Below are 26,213 nucleotides of genomic sequence, written 5' to 3'. Positions count from 1 at the left end.
CCCTTAATCAAGGAGCTTCTTTAGGCACAAGCCTTGTCAGCCTCTTGCATTCAATCTGCAATGCTAAGAATTATAAAAGAACACCTGGATCCTACACATTTCAGTGCATCTAACTTGTTAAAAAAAAAAAAAAGGTAATTTTACTGGTTCTTTTCCATTTATAAGAATTGCAGAAAGTCTTTGAATGCTCAGTACTGCTATTTTGCAAAGCAACCAAGCAGATGTTTGGAACATACTCTGTATCTGAGAACTGCAATACTTAACAGAAAAAGGTGAGGCATTTTGTCTCCTAAGCTGAAGGGGAGGGGTAAGTGCACAAGAACACATCCAAGATTGTGGACTCACTAGTTTCTGAGCTTGAGAAGAGCTAGCCCTTCTCAAGCTCAGAAACTAGTGAGTCCACATGAGACCACTAATGCCAGGTTCATTTTGATGAAACATGAAGTTTATGCAGTGTAAAAGCCCCCACAGACATTTCTGGTCGGTCATGATGCAGTAGCCTATTTTTCTACATACACATACCTAACACTGAACTAGAGTAGTCTGCTATGATCCAAGGAAATACAGGATACTGGGAGAGATCGTTGCAGCTTCTATCAGCCAGATTGTTGAGATGGAGAAGATACTGGTAATTTGATATATGTCCTCGCTGCCACTGCAACATGTAACTTTCAGCTGTGTGCTCTGCAATATGATTTTCTAAAATAAAATAAAATATAACATTAAAAGTTGGCCCCCAAATTATATTCTGATTAACATTATGCAAGACACTATAACATAATGAAGGGCACGGTTTCTTAATAGAACAAGTCAGAATTAAGTGGCAACTTCATGTTTCCATAGCTACCATAATTCACACATTTTTTAATATCTCTGCAAACGGGTCTAAATTGCATTTGGCCAAAAAAAAAATCATAAAGAAGAAGTGCTGAAACCAAACACATTAAGAACGGATGAATATTTATGTGGAATGGAAAAATATTTGCAGACCATGAACAACTCTCTCAGCAATCTGGCAACCATTAAGATTTCAAATTTCTAGAAGCAGTTCTGCTACAGTCAAGAAAAAACCTAAATATATTTTTCTACTCCAACCAAGGGCACCTATTATCAGCAACTTGTGGGAAAAAAGTCATGTAGGTACATGAACAGGATTTAATTTCAGAGAGTAGAGAAAAAGAAAACTTGACCCATATGCAAGAAAATAGGAATTATGCACCTGGAATTCTCTTTGAAGGCAGGAGCTCAAGAAATTTAAACTGCACTACTCTCTGCTTATTAGCTGTGATGTCAAGGTATGCAGCTGGAAAACTGGGTTATTTATTTATTTTTACACTTTCTTCCATTGACTCACTATACAGCACCTGGGCAAGTGCCTGAAATAGTAGAATTGAAGGACTGCAACCATGGCATGATGGCAAGAAAGAAACTTGGATTAGGTTATGGCAGGCCTCTATTTTAGCTCAACATAGGGTGGAAAGATGTATTCCAATCTTTCCTTCACTTTAGTACTTTAAAGTCTGCAAGTAAAAAGTGTTAGCACCTTCAAAGAGAGGCTCTTCTGCTGCCAGGGAGATACTGAGGTGCTGCAAACACTTTTAAGGAAAGGGCTCACTTTTTTTTTATTTCTAAGCTCCAACATCATCAGCATTTTCATTTACACCTTGGAATTTCACCTTAGAAAATTATCCAGATAAAGTCTGAAGCAGGGTAACAGCATGCAGCTATTTTAATAACAGAGAAAATGATGTCAGAATCTATTTCCTTTTCAAGGAAAAATATACAAGACTAAAACAATTCTAAAGGAAAGTTATCATTCCTTAGTGGCCTTTCCATTTTTCTTTGTGAAGCAGGAGCAAAATGTCAAACGATATTTAGGTGAATTCATTAAAACAGAACTAGAGTCCTGGTACAATAACAAAATAGCACAAAAATTACATAAACATTTTCAATCTGAGTTTCAATGTTTCAAATTACACAAAAACTCAGCCCTTTTCTCCTTTTTTATCCAGGACACAAACATTTTAGCAAGTTTCTGCTTACAATCTGCAAAAAAGTAACCATCGTTTTCTAGGAATTAATGCATGTAAGATCTAATAGAAATGAGAATTCAAGTGTTTCAGAACATTAATTTTCATCAACCACTCCTAAGACTGAGGAAAGTTCAGGTATTTATGTATGCACTGGAAATCCACCTATTACTGGAAATTTCTTAATAGGATCTTAACTGAGGACTTAGGGGACCAACACATAAGCTAGTCTATATTTTTCCAGCAGAACACAATTTACTTGAGTGTATCTTATTTCTACTTTGCTTTGAAAATAGTGTTTTGTGGCTTTGTTTCATTTGTTTGATTTCTTTTTTTGAAGGGGGGGAAAAGGGGCTGTTAAAGACAGTGCATATCAAGTTGCAAATCAAAAAAATTAGTTTTGCCTCAATAATGCCCACCTCAGCTTCCACAGTCAGCTCTTCAAACACGACAAAACTGGTGCCATTTCACAACACTCATTCTGCTCTTTGCTTATTTCTATTAAAAATCCTTACAGCTTATATATCTGTTTATTTTTCTCATTCTTCCCACACATGAAGAGAGCAAAATCCAGACAGATTTCCCTTCACAAGGTACTACACACTACATTAATAAATAAATACTGCAAACCTATATATGTTGCAATAAGGAAATAGACCTCATCTCGATCCTGATAGTTGTAGAATTTCAAGTAGATGTCAGAACATAGATCATTTTCTGTACAAAATACTTCAAGTCCCTGGAAAGTTAAAGGGGGGGGGGGGGGGGGGAGGGAAACAAACGAGAGCAATTATTGACAAGCTGTAGTACTTGTGTTTTTGAACAGAAAGTTCCAATTATCAATATCTAAGACTTACGGCTCTATACTAGGTAGCAGTTTTGCCCACAACATCTAACATACTAAATTTTCTACTTCCAATCATAACAGCATTCAGTTTATACTGAGCCAATAGACTGGCTCTGTCTGGATTGATTAGGCCTAGGTAATAGACATTTAATTCTTCACATCACTCCATTCACTTAGGGGGAAAAAAAAAAAAAAAAAGAGTATATTTGGCTTGAATGTGTTTTGAGACAAAAAATCGCTACAAAATTGAAATTTCAGTGCTAACACTGAAAGCACACAACTGAGGTTTTACTGCAGAGCTCTTGTCATTCCTCAGTCATGTACAGTGGGACCCATAACTCCACATTAGTCTCAATATGAAGCAGTGACTGAACTTCCTCCACGAATCAATCCAGAGAAAATACACCATGAGAGAGAAATTCATTCTATCCTTGAGAGGTGCTTGAGATAAATGGAATGAATTGCTCCCTAACAGTACACCTTTCTCCCTTCCCCTATGCTAACTGCTTATGAAAGAAGTTTTTCACCCTTGTCAGAATTCACTCTGTTTTCATCTTTTTGATGATGCAGGAAAACACTTAAAAAATCAGAAGGGATCATTGAGTACTGTTCACTATTTAATAAAGAGTTTTAAAGAACACCTGGCTTTTACCAAATGATGCAGACTGTTTCAGCTGGTCCCTTTAAGAAACCATATATACAGCAAGATGATAAAATAAATACTTGAGCTTACCAGTGGCATCAGCCCATGTCTTCTTTTATAGATGCGACGCACATTTTGCAGTGTTATTTGTACTACTGGTTTCTGTGGGGGATGAAGGAGGGGAAAGAAAAGATGGAGAAATTCTAGTAGGTTTATGTTCTTCTACTTTAGCTTCCCCAGACAATCTGAAGTTTTTTCTTGACAATAGATACTAGCAATATGAAAACAATATCCATCCATGTCATTTTAGCAGTGGAATAGTGATGCTAAGCAGTTATGTTAAAAAGCGAAAGCTTGTCTTTGCTGTTGGTTTTTGCCTGTATATCAGAGCAGTTTAGGAATAAGTAAGCAGCAGTGTTTTATCCCCGAGCCTGTGGCCAGCAGCAATGCCCGCGCAGCAGAGCAGCAGCACGCTGTGTTAACAGAGTGCCATTGGGCTGCCGGGCAAACTGCGCCAAGGGTGCCACCTGCCGGGCGGAATCAAAATGGCAGCGTTATCCCACTGAAACATTTCCCTTGCCTGGACTTACTTCCATCGTGTCAGAATCATTGAATAATTCAGGTAGGAAGGGACCTTTAAAGGCTATCTAGTCCAACCCCACTGCAATAAGCAAGGACACCTTTAACTAGACCAGGTTACTCTGAGTGTGGTCCAACCTAACCTTGAAAATTTCCAGGGATGGGGCATCCACCACCGCTCTGGACAACCAATGCCAGGGTTTTGCCACTCTCACCGTAATTTTTTTTTTTTCTCTGTCTAGTTTGAATCTAGCCTGTTCTAGTTTAAAACTAATACCCTTGACCTATAGCAAAAGGCCCTACTAAAAGTTCTGTCCCCCAAATTCCTCCTCCTTTGTCAAACACACTTTCTCCAATTCCCTCTTCCATTCTCTGTACTAGCTCCAAACGTTCCTTCCTCTTGGCACAGACATGATCTCTTTACTTTAATATTCCTTTCAGAGCACCCAGAGCTTTCCCTTTATTTTTCCCGAGTCTGAATCTCCAGACCCCACTGAATCTTCTACTTGTCTTTTCCTTGTCGCCCAGGCACTCAAATTAGGCAGATTCCTTTCTCTCTCCACAGGGTACCAATGAATGAAAGCAATAGAGGTATGCTCCAGTCCTCAGCCTCGATTTCCTTCCTGTGGAGGGAACTGGCAGTCCAGCATTAGGATTAGAGGATGGGTCCAGCTTGGTACTTCATCCCTGGCCAGACTGTGTTCCACTAGCCTGCAGGACCAGTCATACCCAGCTGGAGCAGACCAGGGCTACTGATCCAATCTTACATGCTGACAAGCAAATTGGAAAAAACCAAATTAACCTGAGAATTAAAGTTTTCTGGTGATCGTGCTACTGCCATGTCCATACTAAAGGTATTTCACAGAATCATAGCTAAGTCAGTGGCCTGCTAAGACCATCGCTGCTGTTTCCATGACAAGTCCCAAAGCAGTAATCCATCTGCAACATGCAGTCAGTTTTCCTCCAGAGAAAGAAATTATCAGTTTAATAGGAAACCTAGCTAAGAGCTCCCAAAGTAAGCTACGTGTTAAGCTTTCACTAACTTGTAACACCATCAGACTAAGCTTGAGAAATTTATCTTAAATGAAATGTTACAAATAGTGATCTTCAAATATTAATAGAGAATGAGCAAAGGACATTTTGTGCTTCGTCAGTAGGAGGTAAACTTGAAGCAAGTTAGCACAGAATAAAGCTTCAGAGGAAGAGATACACTGAAGGGAGCAGAGCAGCAGAGATCAAAGGAAAACTAATGACCTTCTAAACAGAACTGAAAATATTCTTCTTGGAGATGTGCTTTACGTGCATTTTAGAGAAAAAGTACAGAAAATTCAAACTGTCCACTAGCAGGGCAGCGTGCTCACATTGTATGCAAGACCAGCTATGAGGCACTTACAGGATATCCATTAAGAGGCTGGAAGTACAAGTTAGCATCAGTAACGCACACATGCCCTGGATTAGTCACCAGTGGCGTCACCATTTCTGCTTTACATTCCATATGCAGCGTTTCAGAAATGCTTTGAAATCTACAAGTGAAGAAAAGGAGTAAGTTTACCTCCAGTTCTTACTTTGGTAGAGGCACCCTTAAATTATTTAGAAAGGTTTTAGTTAGCTTACAGCCTAGGGACGGGACATCATAATGGGGACTTCACTAGGACTATTTAACACAGGAATTAAGTTCTTTGTTGGGGCCTCCACTTATAATAGGCACTCCAGAAAGGAACACTGCTACATTCTGCTCCAGTCTCAGAGCAGTAAGTCAGCTGACTTTTCTAAAACGATAGTTTTCCTTGGCATATACTGACGCCCAACTGCAACAAATTCACAGATAAACGAAATGTTTTGGAGACAAAGAAACACATTCATCTTCACAACACAGAATTTCCCAGTCTTCATTCCAGATGCTTCAGAATACAAAGAAGCTACCTCTGAATTAGAGAACTCAGACTAACTCAACCAGCCATCTAACTATCACTGCAGAAGACTAATCAACCAACAAGATGATAATGATTTCCCAGTAGAAAGTGATTAGAAAAGTACCTGTTTTTATCAAATGAAGTTCTAGCCAAGCGTGATTGCAATATAGCAGTTATCTAATGTGGAAGGAAAGAAAAATTAATATGGTGTCTGATTCAAATGCAATTAGAACTTAATTACTAAACAGTGATATCGCAATTCCCTTACTAAACAGGGATATTAGAAATAATCAGATACTCACCATGGCAGCTTGATCTCCCATCTTATCTAGACAAGAAGCCCTGTAAAGCTAAACAATGAGTTTTAAGTGAAATAGCACAGATATGTCTCACACAGCTCAAAAGTCAACAGGAGGGGCTTTAGCATTCTTGGTTATTGCATACTAAAAGACCTATTACTATTTCTTTTTAAAGTAGGACATATTTGTTCACTGCTACTGCCATGTTACTACTTTGTCTCCACAGTACGAACCTGCACACTAAAAGCTAATATGGATCACCTACAACAGCTGTCACAACTAGCTGCTGTGTTCAATTCTACATTTTAAAAATAGATACTCCAAGGTTTTCACCTTCAGAACAAATAAAACTCTAGACTAAATATCAAAAGATGCTGTGATGAACTATGCAGGGATATCGAATAACCACATACCTGATGTAGAGTTTGCACAACATCTCCTACATTCCAAGTAACATCCAGTTCGAATAAGTGTTCTGTTCTACCCTAAAATTAAAAGTACATTTACTAGGAATGAATTTCAAATAGAATTCAGTGGGAAAAAAAAATCAAACTAAACTAAACTATAAACCCCTAAATAATAAACCTCGTAAAACTATGCTATAAAAGATTGTATTATATGTCAAAGATTCAAAAAGCAGATGTAAAACCTGGTCTTTTATTTTTACAAATATATCTTCCCTGCAGAAAGCAGTATTTTGCAGTATTTTGTCTGTTATCTGTGCAGTATTTTGTCTGTTGTTTAATACAATGCAGCACGATAGCTTTGAAGTGAATAAGTTAATGTAGTGAAAACATCAGTAAATGTAGAAGCAGTACCTGTTCTGCCTATTTTAATATCTGTTTTAAACACATGCAAACACAGAACTAGCAAATGGCATGTTACATTTTAAATAGCTACTGTATTTCTCATAGAAGAAAGACACCAGCCCATCAAATCTTTAAAGATTAGGCTAAAAGTTAGTCATTGTCATCTACATAAGTAGTTTTGAGCTAAAAAAAATCCTAAATCCAATCACAGAGTATTCTGACTAGACATTTACAAAAGCCTCACTAACGCACCATCCAGCATATGTGGCACACTCATTTTCCCCTACAAAGTTTTCCCAGCTTTCTTAAGTGTCATTTTATAGTAGACATTCCTGGTTTTTAACTTAAGTATATTAGAAGTATGTATATGGATTAACTGGTATTAACTTTACATACAACTTCAAATACAGCATTTAGCAAAGGTTGTTGGATCCTTTTACGACCCCTGGATGTAGTATAGAAACAGTATCAGCATGTTTCTGTAGCGTTTTGTGATTTCTCAGGCTAGAAAAAACAACCAAGTGATCAGTAAGACTAAAGCAAGACATTGGCCAGCAGGTACAACTGGATTAATTTTAAACTGAAGAAAGGAAGACATGAAAATCTAGATGATCTTCAGTGTAATGTATGTGATCTGAGCTGAACTGACAGCAATGCAAGAGGAAAGCATGCTTTGAAAAGCAAATGGAACTGGATTATAGGGAGACATTAAATTCAGTAGCCATTCAGATAAAAGCCTTGCAACATTTCACACGGAGCATAGTTTTCCCTCAACAGGAAAAAAAAAAAGCTCTCAGAAATCCTAGTGAATGGTCTATAAGTAGTGCTTACAGCCAACAATGTGACAGTTTTTGTGAGCAGTTGTCTCTGTAGCTCTCCAGCCATATTCAAAGACAACAGCTCAGTATTTTGTAATTGATCTGAAACAATCAAATAAAGACATAGAAGATGAAACCTATTACCCAATTACAGCACTCAGTGACATATATGGAACTGGCAACAATTCAAGTAGAAGATATTTAGCAGCAACAGAAAAAAAATCAGAAAAGATTCAAGGTGAACTAGATTTCTTGTTTTAAAATGCAGACACATAGCTGCACTTTAGCACAGTAAACTGTGATGGTTAACTGTCAGAAATGTTTTAGCTGTGGATGAATCATAACTTAGGAGAAAATGAAGTGAAAAGCTTTCCAAACAACCCTTCTGATTCTTTTCTTTTTCATTGTGTTGGCAATGGGATAAGGTATTTGTCTGATACTTAATAAATCTTGCACATAGTTGCAAAACAGATCATGGAAGACAGAATAGGTTCAACACTTGAAGAATTACCAGAATTAAAAAACAAACAAACAAACAAACAAAAAAACAACACAAAAAAAAACAAAAACAAAAAAAACCCACACCCAAACCAAACAAATAAAAAGAACTTTAAGGTCCTAGTTCAGAGACGGATCTAATCACAAAACCAACCTAAAGCACTTGTTGAGAGAACAGAGATCCTCTCTTGCCTCTTTGCTGTTCACTAGAGTAATACAAATTTATGGACTCCATCATTCTAGAAGTTTCTTACTTAAACAGATACATTGAGAAATATAATTCTTTTTCAATTCTTGGGAAAAACGTGAATTAACTCTGCATAATGTAAGTTTTGCATTTGTATCTTAACTAATCTCACAATTTAAGCAAAGAACCCTTACTTGTATGCCTTGAAGCCTCCAGGCTCAGAATTGGAGCAGACTGACCCCATCAGCAGAAAGCAACCAGGAGTAAGCTCCAATTTCTGCTGTGAGCAGCCTTTTTTGCCATTTCTTTGAACTGAGAAGCACTCAGCTGGGAAATATCAATTATCAATCTCTCCTCTCAGGTCTGTGCAGAACTGAGGAGAATCCACTTAGCCAGAATGCAGCATCCACTGTACATGAGCAGTCAGCTGATAGCTCTGACTGTTGAGCTCATAGAGCTCATCAAGGTAAATGGCAAGAGCCAAGTCTGCAGCATGTCCTCCAAGAAGTATCAGAAAGCCATCAGAGAAGAGGTCAGACATGTTTTTTCAATATGCAATTACTTTTTTTTTAAAGCTTCATTGTCATATTCTTCAAATGATAATTATCTTACTCATTCAGAATTAAGAACATAAATCCTTACAAAGTTTGCTAAGAGCTGTGAAAAAATACATACTTACTCTTACTGTTTTATAGGGTGCAATAACATTTCTTTCTTTAATGAGAAAAACCTGAAAAAGACATTACAGATTCACACTTTAAAAAGTAATAAAATTAATCAGAAGTACTGGTAAATACAAAGCTAAGAACACTGTTTAGGCAAGAAAAACACTGGGTTGTAATATCCTGCTTTAACTACCCCAGATGAACTGCAGAAAAACAATGAGCTTTTATATGAGCTAACTGCAAGGAGGGCAAGAGTGTAATTTAGTTCAGAGGCTTACTTACACAGTTGATTAGTGGCCATTTATCCTAATCATATGACCTTCAAGGAGTTGCAATACTAAAGCAAATACACACAGCTACATTCAGTGGGGCAGATCCTCCCCGTCTTTTAGTGGCTCAAGGCTCTGCCCAAACAGGAATTACTCCAGACTGGCAACTCACAACATACACTGTGCAAACTTTCTCAAATGAATGCCTTTCTTCTGCTGCAAAACGTTTTGCTTCCAGCTCCAACCGCAACGAACACCCGATTTCCTCTCTCATCCAATACCATGCTTTTGAACAGTTTTATTTCTCAGGTGCTAGCCTCATCTCTGAGAACATCTTTCCTCTCCAAAACCCACATAAAACTACTCTTCTTCTTCAGAACATTCTCATAATTCCTATAAAAAGACCTGACGGCAAGCACACTAATTTGCATGCTGTGCCTTATTACCCACCATCTCAAAGGTGACAAGCCAGAGATAAGTTGTGGTTTTGCTGTTAGTAGAGAAGGCTCAAATTAGCCAAATCTCAGGCTTAAGCTCAAGACTGCTTCTGAACTAAACAAAACACATTGCACTGCTGTCCTGGGGTGACAACTGACTGGTCTACTCCTAACCCAAGAGACTTGGTTGATCACAGGTCCTTTCCCAGTGCCTCAGTTTCCTTCCTACAGGTGGCACACCTGCAGTTCTACACTCCAAGGCTCCACAGCAGCAGCCCCAAACCAAGGGCAAGGACTAAAATTGCAAGAACGGATGTGAACGATGCTCTCTGTATGCAGAATCCCTCTGGCTGCTCCATACAGCCTTCCCCATTCCCACCAGCTGACAACAGAGCCAACCTTCACCACGTGACTGCTCCAAGAAACATCCAGCTAGAAGAAAGCAAGCAGGAGGCTCAGAAGCCCATAAGCTCAGCATGCCTCTCTAAGTGCTGCATTAAAAAACAGTGTCTTTCATCTGCCATCAGCACGGACAGACCTGAATCAGGCCATGGGAGAATCAGAATGAGAAACCTGCTTCACATTCATTACTCTTCTGCAGGTTTACTATACTGAGTACTCTACATAAGAAGTAGACATAATGGTTTGGGTTTTTTCACTTGTAAGCTGAGCAAAAACTTAAGCATACTGTATTAACTTCCTATTTTGGAGGATTTCCCCCAATTTTATCTCAAGAAAAAAATACTGAAATAATCTTAAATTACTATTCCTATTTACTATATTTGAAAGCATTTAGTTCTAAGTCATCTGTTAAATAAGGAAAAGCAGCTTATCCAGGTATGTAATAACAGTTTTTTCTGAGTCTAAAAGGCAAAGATGTTTAAGGTGTTCCAAGTATTCCCTATGTGTGGTTTCCTACAAGGCCAAAATTCTACTTAAAACCCAATATTTTTAATTAGATCGTGATCTGTCATAATTACAACTAGTGACTACCTGACATTTGGAAGTCCATGTGACTTTTATACAAAATACCAGCATTTATGATGCCACCCAAGTATTTCAGAACATTTCCTCAGAGATAGGAAAATGACTGGCAAGCTACAAATGGGAGGAGTGGGGGGTGCTAACCACACTTGCCATCTTAAAACTTAGTTCCTCTTTCCTACAAGATGTTTCTTAGAACATACAGTAATGATGTACGGTGGAAGCATTGCCTGGAGCAGTTAGAAACACTTTTTTTAAAATCACTCAGTACACGAGAAAACCTGCCAACTCAAGAAATAGATTACACTCAGTATTTTACACAGAAGCAGTTTCAAAATGAAATTAAATATACTGATTACTTCAACACAAACCACAGACTTCTCTGGTATAGACAATATTAAATGCCTGGGTTTGGTTTTGACTGCAGCAGCATGTAACTGAGCAAGGCTATCAGTTTTGGGCATTGGTAAAGACAGATTTCAGAAATATACAGGAATATTTAAAATTTTATTTCCTGCCTCAACTCTGTTCCATCCTGAAAGGAACTCATGAGATTTTTTTTTAAAAAAAACCCTTTTACAGCTTTGAAACACCTAACAACTGCAATTCATCAGAACTTAAAGTGTATCCCCTTGGTTAACTCTAAGAATGAACACATAAACAATCACAACTCTTGACTGAAACTTGAAGACATTATTTCAGGACAACTTCTGAAAACTATTTGGTGGACACAGAGCACAGTCCAGAGTTTTCACAAAGCTGAACCACAGGGACCGAGATGGCTTTGCCATTACCACACAACATGATGACAGTAGAATAACAAGACCAAAGTAAAGATGACCAAAACCAAGTTTTATTACAGTCTGTTCTCCTCTTTCATTCAATTCTAAGGTTTCCCTAAGCTCCATTATAAAATGTACAGGGCAAAAAGTTGTTTATTGAATTAATGACTTAATGAAGTCATTAAGAGTTTGTAATTTCCAGCATCAACAGTTTCACACTAAAGCTAAGTTTTTGACACTAATTAGTTTTGTTTTCAGTGAACTTCCCACTCTTGGACTACAGCTTTGAGGAAAAATACCATTACGGAACATAAGCTTGCTCATTTACGTAACCTCATCCATTTATACATCAAGAATCCATTACATGCAGGTCTTACCTGGCTACACACAACAGAAATCCCTCCAGATGCATTCCTAAAATGTAAATAAAATATTTGAAATTATGGGCATTTAGGCTTTAAAGGAAGTTAAATACATACAGTATCGCAAATTTACCTACCGTGTGAAAGGGTAATTTGCTTCATTATCTTCTGGGGCTTTTATACTAATGCAATCCCGCAACGGTATCTGCAGCAAGTTACAAAAATACACAGTCTTTCTCAGAAGCTTTTTAAAGAGAATCCTTAGTTACCAAGAAATTTAAGTTTGCACTGCTTACCTTGATAATGGGCTGGATATTGTCATCTGGTTCAAAAATAATAGACTTTGAACAGATTTTTAGGGAGCCTCTGAATTTTCTAAAAGGAACAATAAAAAAAAAAGTTGTGCATGCATTCAAGATACATGAGCCTAGAATGACTCCAGTAAATTAAGGTATGTAGAAGTTTTGTACCTTTCATCTTTGCAATCTTTATTTATAATATGATTAGCTGTGTGCTGCTCAAAGTAATATTCTTCCAGGTTCAGAAGAAGCAGTGAAAACCTACAAACAATAATAAAAAATTCTTTTATTCTAAGAGAAAATACTGTAACAGTTAGTGCTCTTAAAACATATTGGGTGTTTGGAAAGTTTTCACTGGTCTCTTTACCGCAGCACACACCCCAACAATGAATTAATTAAGCTTTTTTAAATAACAACCTATATGGAAAATTTGTGCCCCGGTGGAGAAGATCAATTGATACTCTTCCAACATATATAAGGTTAGATATTTGATTCTGATGCCTTACGTGGAAACAATTCTAACATAGTCAGGCATTCTGCTCTAGCCCTGATCAAAGTATGCCAGGCAAAATATGCAATGACACAAAAAGGAAGGGCAGGAACTAATCATTTAGAATGGATGGAATTGGATTGTTTTGAAGCCAAGCCAAATTACATTGGTCTAAAATGTTAAGTGAAAACACTGGCCCAGATTTTACAACACAACTGAGTTACTCTATGGATGCCCTCTGAGGAAGCATTACCTTCCTCACAAACCACATTTTGTACTTCCTCTGCTCCTCTGTTCAACCCCCAGGAATCCTCTTCATGGACTAATGTGATTAACAACAAACCTCAACAACAACAATAGGAACAAAAATAGGAAACTGAAGCCTTTGAAAGTATTTAATTCCAGGATCATAGTAATGCCAGTGCTGGTACCAAGTAAATGCAAATAGGCCAGATTAGGGAGCGCATGAAAATGCTTTCTCTACCAACTAAAATTGCTGCAAGTGACCAAAACTCAACAACTTTCGACCAGGGTGAACACTCGGTCACTGAGTGTTTCAGCTGCAGAGAATGCCAGTGGATACTGGCACAGCAGGAGAAGCAAAAACAACTTTAGCTGGAAGTACAACTTGTTTGTGTGCAGCACTGATCTGATCTGCACAAGAACTTAGTATTCATTTACACCCACATTTTGAGCTTTTTGTACTTTGCTCATGATGTGCTCCACTAGAAATGCCTGTGAAAACACTAATAAATACCAAGTGTCCCCAGAGCAATATTCAAACAGCAGTAAATACGTCAAGAGTTCACAAAATAAACTGAGTGAATTGAACAGCCTGTTCATTAAAAAAGCATATTTCACAATGGAAAAAACAGTGTTATTGAAAATACATCTCGTGCACTTAAAAATTGTGTTGTGGTTGTTATCTTAAACAGAACATAACAATAAAGGTTTTACTGCAACTACAAGTAACAGTGGGACTATATACTCAAAACTACTTGTGTTTCCAAGATACCTTGTCCTACTGCTCTGCTGCTTTTTCAAAACGGCCTTATCTTTAATTTTCTCTCCTGAAAACAGTTTTTTTATGATCCCATTGTGCTGGTTTTGGCTTGTTTCTTTGCAGTATCTACTATGGGGCTTTGTTTCAGATTTGTGCTGAAAACTGTTGATAATTCGAAGATTTAAGCACTGAGTGTGCTTAAACAGAGTCAAGGACACTTCTGCTTCTCACCCTACCCCACCAGCAAGGAGGCTGCAGGAGCGCAAGGAGTTGGGAGGGGACACAGCCAGGACAGTTGACCCCAAGTGACCCAAGGGTTATTCTGTGCCACATGGAATTATAGTCAGGATTATGAAACATAGCAGCTTCCATGCAGTTACCATTATACCCCATTTTTCAACATATCATTCAATTGAATTCATTCAGGACAAACTTAAAATTTCTGACTTTGCAAACTCACATCTTCCAAGCTCTATCACATATTTAAAGCTTTTTAATAAAGCTATGTTAGGATGTATAAAGAGCAACTCACCAGTAAAATGCTCTTCTTGCTAGTATGTATAGGCATATACATTCCATTTATTATCCAAAAGCCAATTACTATTATTTAAGTAATAAAAAAAGAAGTCAAGAACAAACAGATTTGTTTGAAAAAAATCTATTCTCTTTCATCAGGAAACAGCCACTATTGACATAGGGAACATGAGCTTCAGAGAAATGGCATTTATGGTCCCACAATTATTTTTGTTCCAAGAAAACTATAAGTCTATTGCCTGTTCAATAGAATTAATTTCTGGAATTCTTCATTCTTGGGCTCTTACCTTTGTCTCCAGCTATCCTTTTAACAAACTCCTCATATTTTAATTTTCTTTCCAAATTCACCTGTTGACAGCACTGGTATTTACTAGATTTTTAAAGTTTTTGGTAAATGCAGGCATGCCTCATGTACTCAAGACAAGCCATGTTTTTAATATCAAAACATTGACTGTTATTCATAGTAACTATAATATGCTCAAAATAGACCAAGAGAGCCCTCTTTGAAATTTTTCATTATAACTACCTCTAAGAAATTATTGTATCTTTGTACTTGTTACTTTATAAATCAATTCATCTTCCCAAAACCAGAAGCTGTGGGCAAGAATTTGAGGTAATCTTTCCCTGGCATAAGTTACTGCTGCTGAACCAGACGACTTCATGATGAAAAAAAATAGAAAAAGCAAAGATATGCAAAAAAACCTCAAGATAAACTCTTCATCCAGGTTAAATAGGTACTGGGGGGAAACTGTAGGTTCACTTCTTTTTAAGTACCATGTTTGCTAGCAGCATCCAGTTTATCCTTTTGCTATTCTCTCTGTGTCTCTTCCACAAGAGTACTCATTCTCCAGGCTCACAGGGACAGTATCACAGTAGAGCTTCTTGCTGGAGACCAGCAACCTCCTGTGCAATGATCTTCTGCTCACTGACCTCAGCTTTTCACCCTGGAAAATGGGTCTTATCACTGTGCTGGAAGCTGTTTAAGCATTTTTCCTCAAACATTGTCCATCATAGAAGCTAAATGCATTTTTCGTATTTATCTTCCCCTCCCGCTCTCCACAGAGCCTTCCACGTAGTTCTGAAGCCTCTTCCTATCATTTCTATGCTTGTTGCTACTGTACTTGCAAGTTCATTTACTCTAATTGCATTTTCCTTTATTTTCAGGCTGCAACGAGTCACTTCTGCAGGCAGACAGAGTCCAGATACCAAGTCTCCACAAATGCAATCACAGGTCTCTACTTCTCTCAAGCACCCACTGCAACTGGGGCAAACTTACTGCTTGTCCCAAGACTAGGTCACAAAATCTGCCCCTTTTAAAATTCAGACGATACGATAAGCAAAATTTTCAGACTTGCATCTCACTAACAAATCTAGACCAGTTCAAGTTACTGTCAATAATGAACTCTGAAGATTACGATGCGTGAACTCTGGAATAACCTTCTGGAATTTCTCAACTCATCCCAGTCTTTACTGCTCAAGCATTTATATTTCATTTGCCTGTGTTAATGATCCATAAAGTTGTCAAAGAAAAGTCAAGCTTCATCACATGTTGCTAGAGTACCGTCAGAGCCTTTTATCTTCACAGAAGAAATATCTTTCACACAAATAAACAGAGCCACTGATGGTTCCTGTATCAACAGGGTCCCTCTTGAGAACCATCACTGCACATGATGATACTTCAGGCTTCCCAGGAGATTTAACAAGTATCTACAGACAGCAAGGGTACAGATCAGCCTTTGGCATGTCGCATAAGTAGACAAACAGTGTTGTGAAGGCCTGAAAAAAATAGGACATCAATCATAATAGCTACAAAATTACAGCAGTGGAGATCTTCAAGGTGCAACTAAGCAGCTGGGCTTTGGGCTGACTGCCTTCCAAAGAGCTAAAGGAGGTATTCTAAAGATACTTGTGATACCAAAATGACTGGCATACCAAATTTATATACTATCAACTGCCATGTGGTCCTACCACAAGAATTTGTATCCATGTTTAGCACAGATTTTAAATAGTCATTTAATTCTGCACACGACAGGAAGACTTTAAAAAAAAAAAATCAGAAAGTAACAGTAGGCAGAGACATCCTGTATAAAACACTGGTTAAACCTGTAAGAGTTGAAAATTATATTTTGGTTTTCAGCCACTGAGCACCTGTACTGTTCCCAGTGCTGTGTAATTAACAGCATATTTTGTAAGCCTATGACTTTATCACACTGACCTGGAATAACAGCCTGGATCAAAAAAATCAATATCAAGACAAGTAACAATAAGTAAATCTGTCCCCAGTCTATCCTTCCTTGCCTTCAAGTCTGATCCCAAGACATAAAACCCTCTCCATCTAAGCACTTAGGCAAATAATAAGTTTTAACTAGGTAATGTACAAAAATGCTTTGGTATCTAAAATGAAAATGTTCTGATTTTTTTCCATGTTTAAATTATCAGCAAGAATCAGCATCTAAAAAAACCCAACCAAATAAGAAACCAACAAACAAAGCCCAGTTCTGGTTCCTACATATTTGTAGGAGATCCTTCAGTTTCTATTAAACACCTTTGCTCGGTGCTCTAAAACTCTGTATTCAGCAATACAGTAATAAACAAATATCACAAAGTTATTTTTCAGGCAAACAGAAAAGGATCAAGTTTGAGACATCTTTCATATTACCAGTAAGTGGTTAATTTTGATCCATTTTCAAAATTATAGCCCAGTTGTTACTTGAGACTTCCCAAGTATAAATCATTAATGAGTTTATTAAAAATCTACTTAGAGAAAGGTAATGCTATAGCTCGGAAATATCTGTTGACACAAAATCCTTTGAAATCCAGCAATAAAACTCACACCTTAAAGCTTATTACAGGATATTTTTATGCTTGCATCCTAATAAAGACAGGTCTATACCCAGGAATGTTGTGGTCACAATGCTATTTAATGGTTTGCAACACACTGATGAAGTTAGTAAACCACAGGCATGTCTTCAGGGATCACTGGTCATATTTTTTCTCATATAATGAACTTGACATACTAGGCTATCCAAAAAGAAACCCCAATATATTATTCTGAAAATGACAAAGAAACAAATTAGACAAGATTTTCAAAAAGTTCAAACCCCATGGAAGTATCTATAAGGCTTAAGAATTTGCAAGATGTACAAAGCCTGGTACTATAGCCTCTTAACAGCCCAATCATTAACCCCAATGGCCAACAGCAAACCTTTAGAGAAATTCCTAGATGACTGTATTTTCTAATTACATGTAATATTTGAAAAATGGAACTTGAAGGAAAAAAAAAAAAAGACAGCTTCAGTAACTTTGCCAGTCCCACACACTTGTAATGCCTCAAAAACTACTTCCAGTTGGGGAGACCAGCCAATTTTGACTTTCAAAGTTAACATATTAGCAGACATGTTATAATGCAAGCTTCTATTCAGAGCTGTGGAGTTTTCCAGGATAGTTTTGCACATGGAAGGGTACATGGAATATCAGAACAGTACCATGTGAAGGGGTCAGGAACGAGAACAAGGTGGCCAGGAACAAGAAGACTTTACCTTTTGGAATGCAGCAAACCCACGCAGCAGCTCTGCTGTCAAGAGATGCTGGGAAACAGGTGTCAAGAGATGCTGGGAAAGAGCCAGATCCACTTTCCAGGGTAAAATACATCGTAGCCACCTCTGCCACTATGCCAAAGCCTTGAGCTTTATTTAGGGGGGGGTGGAAAAGCACTAATACTGTTACATCTCAGGTTTAATGCAAGTCCTGCATTCAAAAATTAACAGCAGCAGCTTGGAGAGAGAAGAAAGAACATGCTAGATATAGTATAACAACTCACAGCTGGAAAAACCAACACCACCAACTTAAATAACACAAGGAGTTTCCAAGATCCAAAATGGAAAGATGTTCAGCCATAGTTGTGCCTGTCTGTCTGACGGTATAAGCTGGGGGAGTATGAGATGCAGCAATGGATGATCAGTATAGTGTAGGCACACACATCTCTACATCCCCCCAGGTAACTTTAATGAAGGCTTTAAGAGCTTTTGTGTAGGAACATCTTCAATCCCCACACAGTGTTAAAAGTACACGGAACCCGGTGGAGTAAAGAGTTAATCTTTTAACAGTCTATGAGGAGCTGTCTGAGCTTAAAATGTAAGCACCTACACTTAAGGGGAGAGGTAAATTAAAGCATGCCAATATAATTTTGCTTGAAGACCTATTTCAAATTCCTGTCTTCGTATAGTCCCAGAAAGATTATATTAAGAATAACTGAAAAATTCATATGCCAGTCAGTTGGAAGGTATTTTCTTATGAAGGGAATCAGTATTCCTTTGAGAAGCAGCTCCAGGTAGAAAAAAGAAAAAAAAGTAACCATCTTGCCAAGAAAAACAGAACTCACTTCCTTTTTCGAAGAGCTACCATATAATTGCCACTCAGAAAAGGTCTGAGGAATATGAGTCAAGAACACACCCAGGACACATAAGAAAACTCGGCACTAAAGAAGACACTTGCAGACCTTCAGCTCATATGATGTCATTCCCAGTACACAAGGTTTGGGAACCCAAAGGCACCCAAACATTCCTAGCATTGTTCTGAGTATACAGCCAAGAAGCCAATCACCCTTTACAAACTACAACCTGGGGTTTATAAATCCTGCCAAAATGCTACAAAATATCCTCCAAACAAAAGTGTGTTCCATCAGGTTTAGTTTATTTGAGACTTTTACTGTTACTTTGCTTGAAGTGCATGTCCCTCTATACTTCAGTTTGAAAAAAGACTCAGACATCCAACAACATTTGGAGGGGAGGGAAAAGGAAAATAAAACAAGTCCACAGTTTATTTTATATAACAATTTCACCTGCCAGCTGAACCACTGGACTTATTCAAACCGGACACAGGAATGACTATGCAGGGACCAGTGCCTTGGCAAAATCCTGTTTATACACCCAGGAAAGGTAGCCACTGATCCTGCTTTAAATTCATAATCTGTGACTGAAGTCTTACTATCTCCATCCTTTCATCAGAAAAGCACATGCTGGAAATCTACTTGGACACAAGGGTTTCAAGTGGCTGATCCAACACACCTTGCACAATCACTTGACCTGAAACTGGAAGTACAATCCTGATAACAGAAGGAAATTGTCAGGGATGAAAAAGCAGGGCAACAGCCCAATCTAGCTGAAGCACACAGCAATGCAAAACCAACTCTAAAACTAAACCTCTTCCCAATAAGAACAAATTATCTATAGGCCTGCTGTAGGACTCATTTGCTGATGTTTGGATAAAAGCTTTTATCATGCATATTTTGTCTCAGGAGAATAAAATAAGGCTACTCATTAAAAAAAATATATAAATCCAATGCCCAAGCAACCATCACACCAAAGATCCATCTGCAGCACCTACATGCTGCCAGTAGGTTGCTCCATGTGAGTGATGTTTCCAGCAGAAGAGATGAACCCCTCACACACGAAGCCAAGCAGGGTGCAAGACAAACCGGCAGCACTGTACACAGAGCCCCCCCCTCATCAAGTGTTTACACTTGCCCGCATTTGGGCACACTGCCAGCAGAAGTGAGAAATCAATTTATAAAGCAACGACCTGAGCCAAACACCACATCATCTCATCTGACGTTTTGTAAGTAAAGTAGTTTGTAAAAAGGGATTGCTGTTCATGAAGGAGGAGTGTTTAAGGGATTAAATAAACTGCCCTGCACACAGGACACGTCAGCATTTTCTACTAGAAAACGGCATATAGTCAGAAAAGAAGGTTTATGTAACTAGATATTAAAGTGGACTAATTAGTTAAGATGAAATATTTTATTTTTCAGATCACTTAGAACTAATCTGATCTTCCTTCCCTCCAAAGCAACTGCATAAGAAGATTAACTTGTTACTTACCAAGTTTCACAGTACTCTTAACTGGAACTTTTAGAGCTTAAAGCTTAGTAGAAAGCAATGTACAAGTAACAAAAACCCCCAAAATAACAAACCACAAACCAAAACACACATCAAATGCAGTTGCCATAAAATTTCAAGAAGTCCTGGTCATTTCACCGGGAAACATCTACACCACCGAGGATTCAAAGATCAAGCAAAGCTTTCAAGCAGAAGTTGGTGTTTCTAACAGGTAGCCAACACGTAGTTAAAAAATTGTCAGAACCGGTCCCTTTAATTAAGCCATAGCAAGCTGGTTTTTTGCTGTTTTAAGGTAGAACTATAAGGACAACAGGCAACAAAAATACAGTGTTTCTGATCTGATATTTCTAAGCTCAAAATATTTAAAATCACTTAGATGATTTTAAGATTTCCTAATCGAGAAAAGCACAGGAAAAGTGAGAGAGGGAGGGACCCGATAGAGGGTAGAAAACATACAAATTTACTCGGATTTTATACCAATATCAATTGTAGGCAAGGGGAAGAAACAAGAGAAATGTGTTTGCAGATACAGGAAAAGCTGCCAGTACAAATGAGAACGAGACTGATCTTTCATGAAGTGCTCAAATTACAAGCTCAAATAATAAGACCCTGATGTGCTTTCAAGTATGAGCAAAGAAAAAAAGCTCAATTGTAGATCGGTAATGCTGACACTGATATGCTGAGTTTGTTCTCAGGGCTTTTTAGAAGAGATTTAAATCCCACTTGGGTTCTTTGGGACAAGTCTGATTTCAGGCCTTTTTTCTCAGCTTTCAAAAAAAAAAAAAAAGAAAAAAGAGACTATTTACATTAAATCCATAACATAGCTGACACAGTCATTGTAGTCGCTTTTTCTACAATTAAAAGGCTTTACTTTACAATTAAAAATATTTCTCTTTTCCTTCTACATAGGTAGCTTGTCCTTTCTCCCTGCAGCCCCTTACACACAACTGAGAACACAGCAGCCCCCAAAGCATCAAGATACACAAGAAGACAAAACTTGATTCAGAACACATCTGTACTCCCAAAAAAAAAAAAAAAAAAAAATTCCACTTCAGAGGATGTGGATGTGGTAGCTTCATGGGCTGTACAGCTATGAATCAGAATTTATACGGACAGAGTGAGTCCAGCTCTTCATCACGTGGTTTTCTCATCAACAACAAACAGTGCAGTGTAAGCAGCAGAGACCTGCGGCAGGAATTTGCACAGGACCAGCCCGCTGTTTCCTTGGCTCCTGCAGCAGGAGACAACTGGGGATCCCTGATCCCCCCAGGGAAAGGTGGTGTCACACACGGCTGTGTGACCCATGTCCACCTACTGCTCTCACAGGGATTTCCTACGTGGAAATATATCAAGTTTGCAAAAGATTTGGAAACTTTTTGACAAGACAGATACAGCTAAGCCAGGCAAAAGAAAGTGGGACACTACCTAAAAATAAGAGAGTAAATTCAGGATACACTCAAGCACGCGTGATAAGCCTTTGTTGTACGCTCAGAAACAAAACCAAGATTACCGTCAGCAAGCAGGAACGGGCTAATTGAATTTAACACTTTGAAGAGACAACACAGAGTCTGTAATTTAAGTACAGCGACAGTACACTGACTATAGTGATCAGAGAACAAAAAAAGGAAAAAAAATCCCAACAAACTACAGTGAAGCACATGCCACAAGCACAACTGAGAACAAACTAATATACAGAAATCTACAAGACGCTATCTTTCATGCACTTCATGCAAGGCAAGTAGCATTCCTGTTTTCCCAGGTCCTTTCCCCACCCTTTTCGGCCTTAACTCAGGGGAACCATCAGATCTCATCGGTACCAACAGCGAGGGCAGCACAGCGCCCGGGCTCTCCTCCCGGCGCTGCGCCGCGGCCTCTCCGGAGGCCCCGCAGCTCCGCCGGGCCCTTCCCGGGGCCGGGACCGAGCGGGGGCGGCCGGGGCCGGCGGGGCAGCGCCGCTCACCTCTCCTTGGAGTACAGCTCCCGCTCCAGCCGCCGCCTGCGGATGAAAGCCATGGAGCCGCCCGCTCGTGCCGCCGGTGCCGCCGCCACAGCAGGCCGGACCGGGCCAGGCCGCGCCTCGGGGAGGCGGGGAGAGCGGGCCGGCCGCGGCCGCAGCCGGGCTGGAGAGCCCGGCCCGCCCCGTTTGTACCGCCGGAGAGGCGGGGGAAGGTGGCCCGGGAAAAGGCCGGGGAAATGGAGTCAGCCGGCACGGAGGGTTCTGCGCCCTCGCCCGGGCTGCGGTGTCTCTGCGGCCCTTCGGGGCCTCCGCGGCGCGCACGGAGGGAAGCTCGCTCTGTATTACATTGCGAAACAGCTTCGTTACGTGGATTAAAACAAAAGTTTTAAATGTAGTGCCACTGCAGTGAGATCATTGTGCTCGTAATGCGTGTGACAGAAGCTGTCCGGGCAGGAGGTGTGCTCAAAGCCTGGAATCACAGAATACGCGGACTTGGAAGGGATCCATCAGGATTATTCAAGTGCCTGCCCTGCACAGGGCATTCTCAAGAGTCACAACCTGTGCCTGGGAGCGTTGTCCAAACGCTTCTTGAACTCTGTCAGGCGTGCGGCTGTGACCGCTTCCTTGTGGAGCCTGTTCCAGTGCCCAAAAACCCCCCGGCTGGAAAACCTTTTCCTCATATTCAACCTGAACCTCCCCTGACTCAGCTTCATGCCGTTTGTTCAAGACCTATCATTGAAAGACCTCTATGGAAAGAGGAGTTAAGTAAAATATCTTAGTTTGTATAAAAAAACCTTCAATTCATAGAACTGCCACTGTATCTGAACCATTTATGATGCGTTTACAGACACGATCTCTTGTGCAGTAGAAGAAATGCTGCGTTTTGCATATTTATGAGTTAGAATAATGGATTCATGGAGAGGATATGGTTTTTCACATAGGAATTAAAAGCGTCACAGGCTTCTAGACCTCGAGAGATTGTCTGATGTACTCTCTGCACTGAGGTGGATTCAGATATATGTTGATCCGTGTTACTCAAATATTTTCAATTTGTGGACATAACTGTGAGAACTGCTGTATTTACAGAAGGCAGGTTTACTTTGGCTAATTGTTCTTCAGGGTCCTCTTTAGGAGCACTTCACAGAATCTAAGGAGGCAACTGATCACAGTTTGAAAACCACTTCTATCCTCTGCATGAACTATTTCTCTAATCAATTTGTAAAAGCACCTGTTTGAAGAAAATCTGCAACATTTGCATGTAGCTTGTACAAACTTCTAACAGCATCAGTGGATATATATTTGTCCAATAGCCAACCTGATTTTTCTTTGCTTCATTCCTTGTCATCCTTCCAGTGGAAATCATGGAATCACAGAATCGTGGAAAAGCTTGGGTTGAAAGGGACCTTTAAAATCATCGAGTTCCAACCCCCCTGCCATGGGCATGGACACCTTCCACTAGACCAGATGGCTCAGGGCCCCATCCAGTCTGGCCTCAAACACTTCCAGGGTTGGGGTATCCGCCACTTCTCTGGGCAACCTGTTCCAGTGCATCACCATCATCACAGCAAAGAATTTCTTCTTAACATCTAATCTAAACTTTCTCTCTCTTAGTTTGAGGCCATTACCCCTTGTCCTTGTCACTTCATGCTCTTGTAAATAGTCTCTCTCCATCTTGTAGAGGCTCCATTCGGGTGCTGAAAAGACACAATTAGGTCACCCTTGTAGCCTTCTCTTTTCCAGGGTGAAGAATCCCAATTCTCTCAGCCTTCCCTCAGAGCAGAGGTGCTCCATTCCTCTAATAATCTTGGTGGCCTCCTCCCTGAACTTGCTTCAGCAGGTTGATATCCTTCCTGTGTTGAGGACCCCAGATCTGGATGCAGTAGTTGAAGGTGAACGGTATTTATGTGCCTCACGTATGTTTTAATAAATTTGTGTATAAATATATACTTATTCATATAATTCTTTATATGTGAGGATATGTATATCATAGACTAAATGTTTTTTCATTTTTCTTATAGACTACACTCATAAATGATTTTTTCTTCCTGCTTTACTCTGCCTTCTTTCCAGTATGACTTTTGCCTTTATCTTAAGAGATAAGGCATCAACACCAACTAGAGTGCAGTAGTTATGCCCTAGGTGTTACGCATGAGAGGAACATTCATAAACACATCCCAGTAAGAATTTGCTTGTCTTATTGTGACAGAAGTGTCTGCTCAGAACTGATTCTAACATAATGCCATCTAGTTCTCCACTTTTTCTCCTATATATGTACATACTTCTCAGGTATAATGTTTTGCCTTAGCTGTGATGATTTCATCTTGCTAACTTTAGACATTTATTCTAGTTAAGAAAATAGTTTGATACTGTCTTCTAGCTCTTGCATTGATGAGAACCAGGTTTTTTAGTGTATCTCTATTCTGCTGCATCTTCCAAATCACTAATGGAAATACTGAATAGAACTGAAATGACAACAGATCCTTACAGGTTCTCATAGCAGGTTCTCTCCAAGTTTGATTTTTGTGAGCAGCATGCCAATTGCTTGGTGCTTTCATGAAAATTATGTTTCTTTTGCTTTTTGTTTTAATGAAACTGTCATGAGACAGTGTCTAAATGATTATAAACTCAAGATCTATGATACTTACTGTTTCTCTTTTTCTACTGAATCAGTGAAATTGATTGTAAAAAAGGCCATTAGGTTAGTGTGAGAGCATCTGTTCCTGACAACCTTATGGTAACTTCTTAATCATGAAATTTATTCTAGATTATTCCTTGATATCAAAATAAATCTGGATTGCTTTAGACCAGCTTTTCTTAGATGCATTTTATCTTTTTCTTGCCTCTTCAAACCTATATAGTCTTCTAGCAATTCAGAGATTGTTTTTGCTATTTTATTAAATAAATTTCGTTAGGCCCTATTAACTTGATTACATAAAATTTACATAGTTTTTAGCTAATTCCTTTTTCAAACTTTATGGTAAGATAAACTTAACTAAGTATCTGGGCACTCCTAATAAATTTCCAGCACATTTTCTTGTTGCATTTTATTCTACTTTTTACCTGTCACTCATTTTGTACTGTAGGCTTTGTAATTTCATTCTTTTATTCATATTCTTTTATGTTACCCTTCAGTTATGTCCCCTTATTGTGACTTCTTTCTTCAAGTCCTTGAAGAGCTTTTAATGTGATGTTAACACAGTCTACTTAAGCTTCCTTTCCTTCCTTTTGTTCACATCAAGATAGCTTGCTATTGTATGTTTAATTAAAAATGAGTCTATTGTTCTCTGTAGAAAATCTAGGTTAGCTTTAAATGAATGAGCTCAGGCCTAGACTGTACAGAAAGAGGTTAATTAACTCATATAGAATGGCATGCTGTTATGATGAGCCTGCTTTTAGTACCTAGACTAGCTTGATTAAAGCTAGCTTAACTATTTCTACATGACAATGCAATCCATAGTTGGCAGTGCTGACATGCTTTTTCTTCCTCTTTTTCGCAGAGTAGGGAAGTCTATTTTGGTCAAATGTGTCATGATCACTTTCACTCAGTTTACTTTCTGCCTTTAATTTTAAAGTGAGCTCCTCTCTACCTGTCATGCAGTTACAGTTGGTAATGCCTCTTGTAACTTCCTCATTACTGTGAAGCCAAGGTTCATCCCTAAAATACTACAAGAACTGCCATACTGTTCCTCAAACTGGTATTCAGGTGATTGAAATCCATTGTTATCTCCTGGGCAAGCTTCTTGAATACCTTCATTAGTTGCTCAGAATACATCAGAAAAACACCAACTTCCTCTTTTTGAATACAGCTGTAGTCTACTATGGAAAATAGACCTGAATCATAATGTAATTTTGCTTCCTCCTTTTAATTTTCACCAGGAACAGTATCTTTTGTCTCTTCCTGAATTCAATAC

At 38.9% G+C, this 26,213-nt stretch overlaps 1 protein-coding gene across 2 annotated transcripts in view; it reads right to left on the bottom strand.

The window, feature by feature from the left end:
* NSMAF (neutral sphingomyelinase activation associated factor) overlaps positions 1-22,440 on the bottom strand; it is a 39,406-nt gene extending 16,966 nt beyond the window's left edge. Inside the window, exons 1-13 of one of the 2 annotated variants that reach the window (XM_066180879.1) lie at positions 22,306-22,440; positions 12,593-12,682; positions 12,419-12,497; positions 12,260-12,327; positions 12,138-12,174; positions 9,303-9,353; positions 6,725-6,796; positions 6,315-6,362; positions 6,137-6,189; positions 5,493-5,622; positions 3,611-3,682; positions 2,661-2,769; positions 523-699 (exon numbers count right to left, since the gene is read on the bottom strand). In XM_066180879.1, coding sequence (XP_066036976.1) covers positions 523-699; positions 2,661-2,769; positions 3,611-3,682; positions 5,493-5,622; positions 6,137-6,189; positions 6,315-6,362; positions 6,725-6,796; positions 9,303-9,353; positions 12,138-12,174; positions 12,260-12,327; positions 12,419-12,497; positions 12,593-12,682; positions 22,306-22,358 — 1,039 coding nt within the window. In that variant the 5' untranslated portion in view covers positions 22,359-22,440. Of the gene's footprint in view, positions 1-522; positions 700-2,660; positions 2,770-3,610; positions 3,683-5,492; positions 5,623-6,136; positions 6,190-6,314; positions 6,363-6,724; positions 6,797-9,302; positions 9,354-12,137; positions 12,175-12,259; positions 12,328-12,418; positions 12,498-12,592; positions 12,683-22,305 lie in introns of those variants that run through there. The other variant, XM_066180888.1, reaches the window with a different exon arrangement.
* Positions 22,441-26,213: the final 3,773 nt, after the last annotated feature.

This window comes from Chamaea fasciata, unplaced genomic scaffold, assembly GCF_029207755.1.
Source record: "Chamaea fasciata isolate MVZ Bird 193981 ecotype frontalis unplaced genomic scaffold, bChaFas1.0.hap1 SCAF_1, whole genome shotgun sequence".
In the NCBI taxonomy this organism is placed as follows: Eukaryota; Metazoa; Chordata; class Aves; order Passeriformes; family Sylviidae; genus Chamaea; species Chamaea fasciata.
Note: the sequence above shows the minus strand (reverse complement) of the source record. Positions and strands in the feature narration are given on the sequence as shown.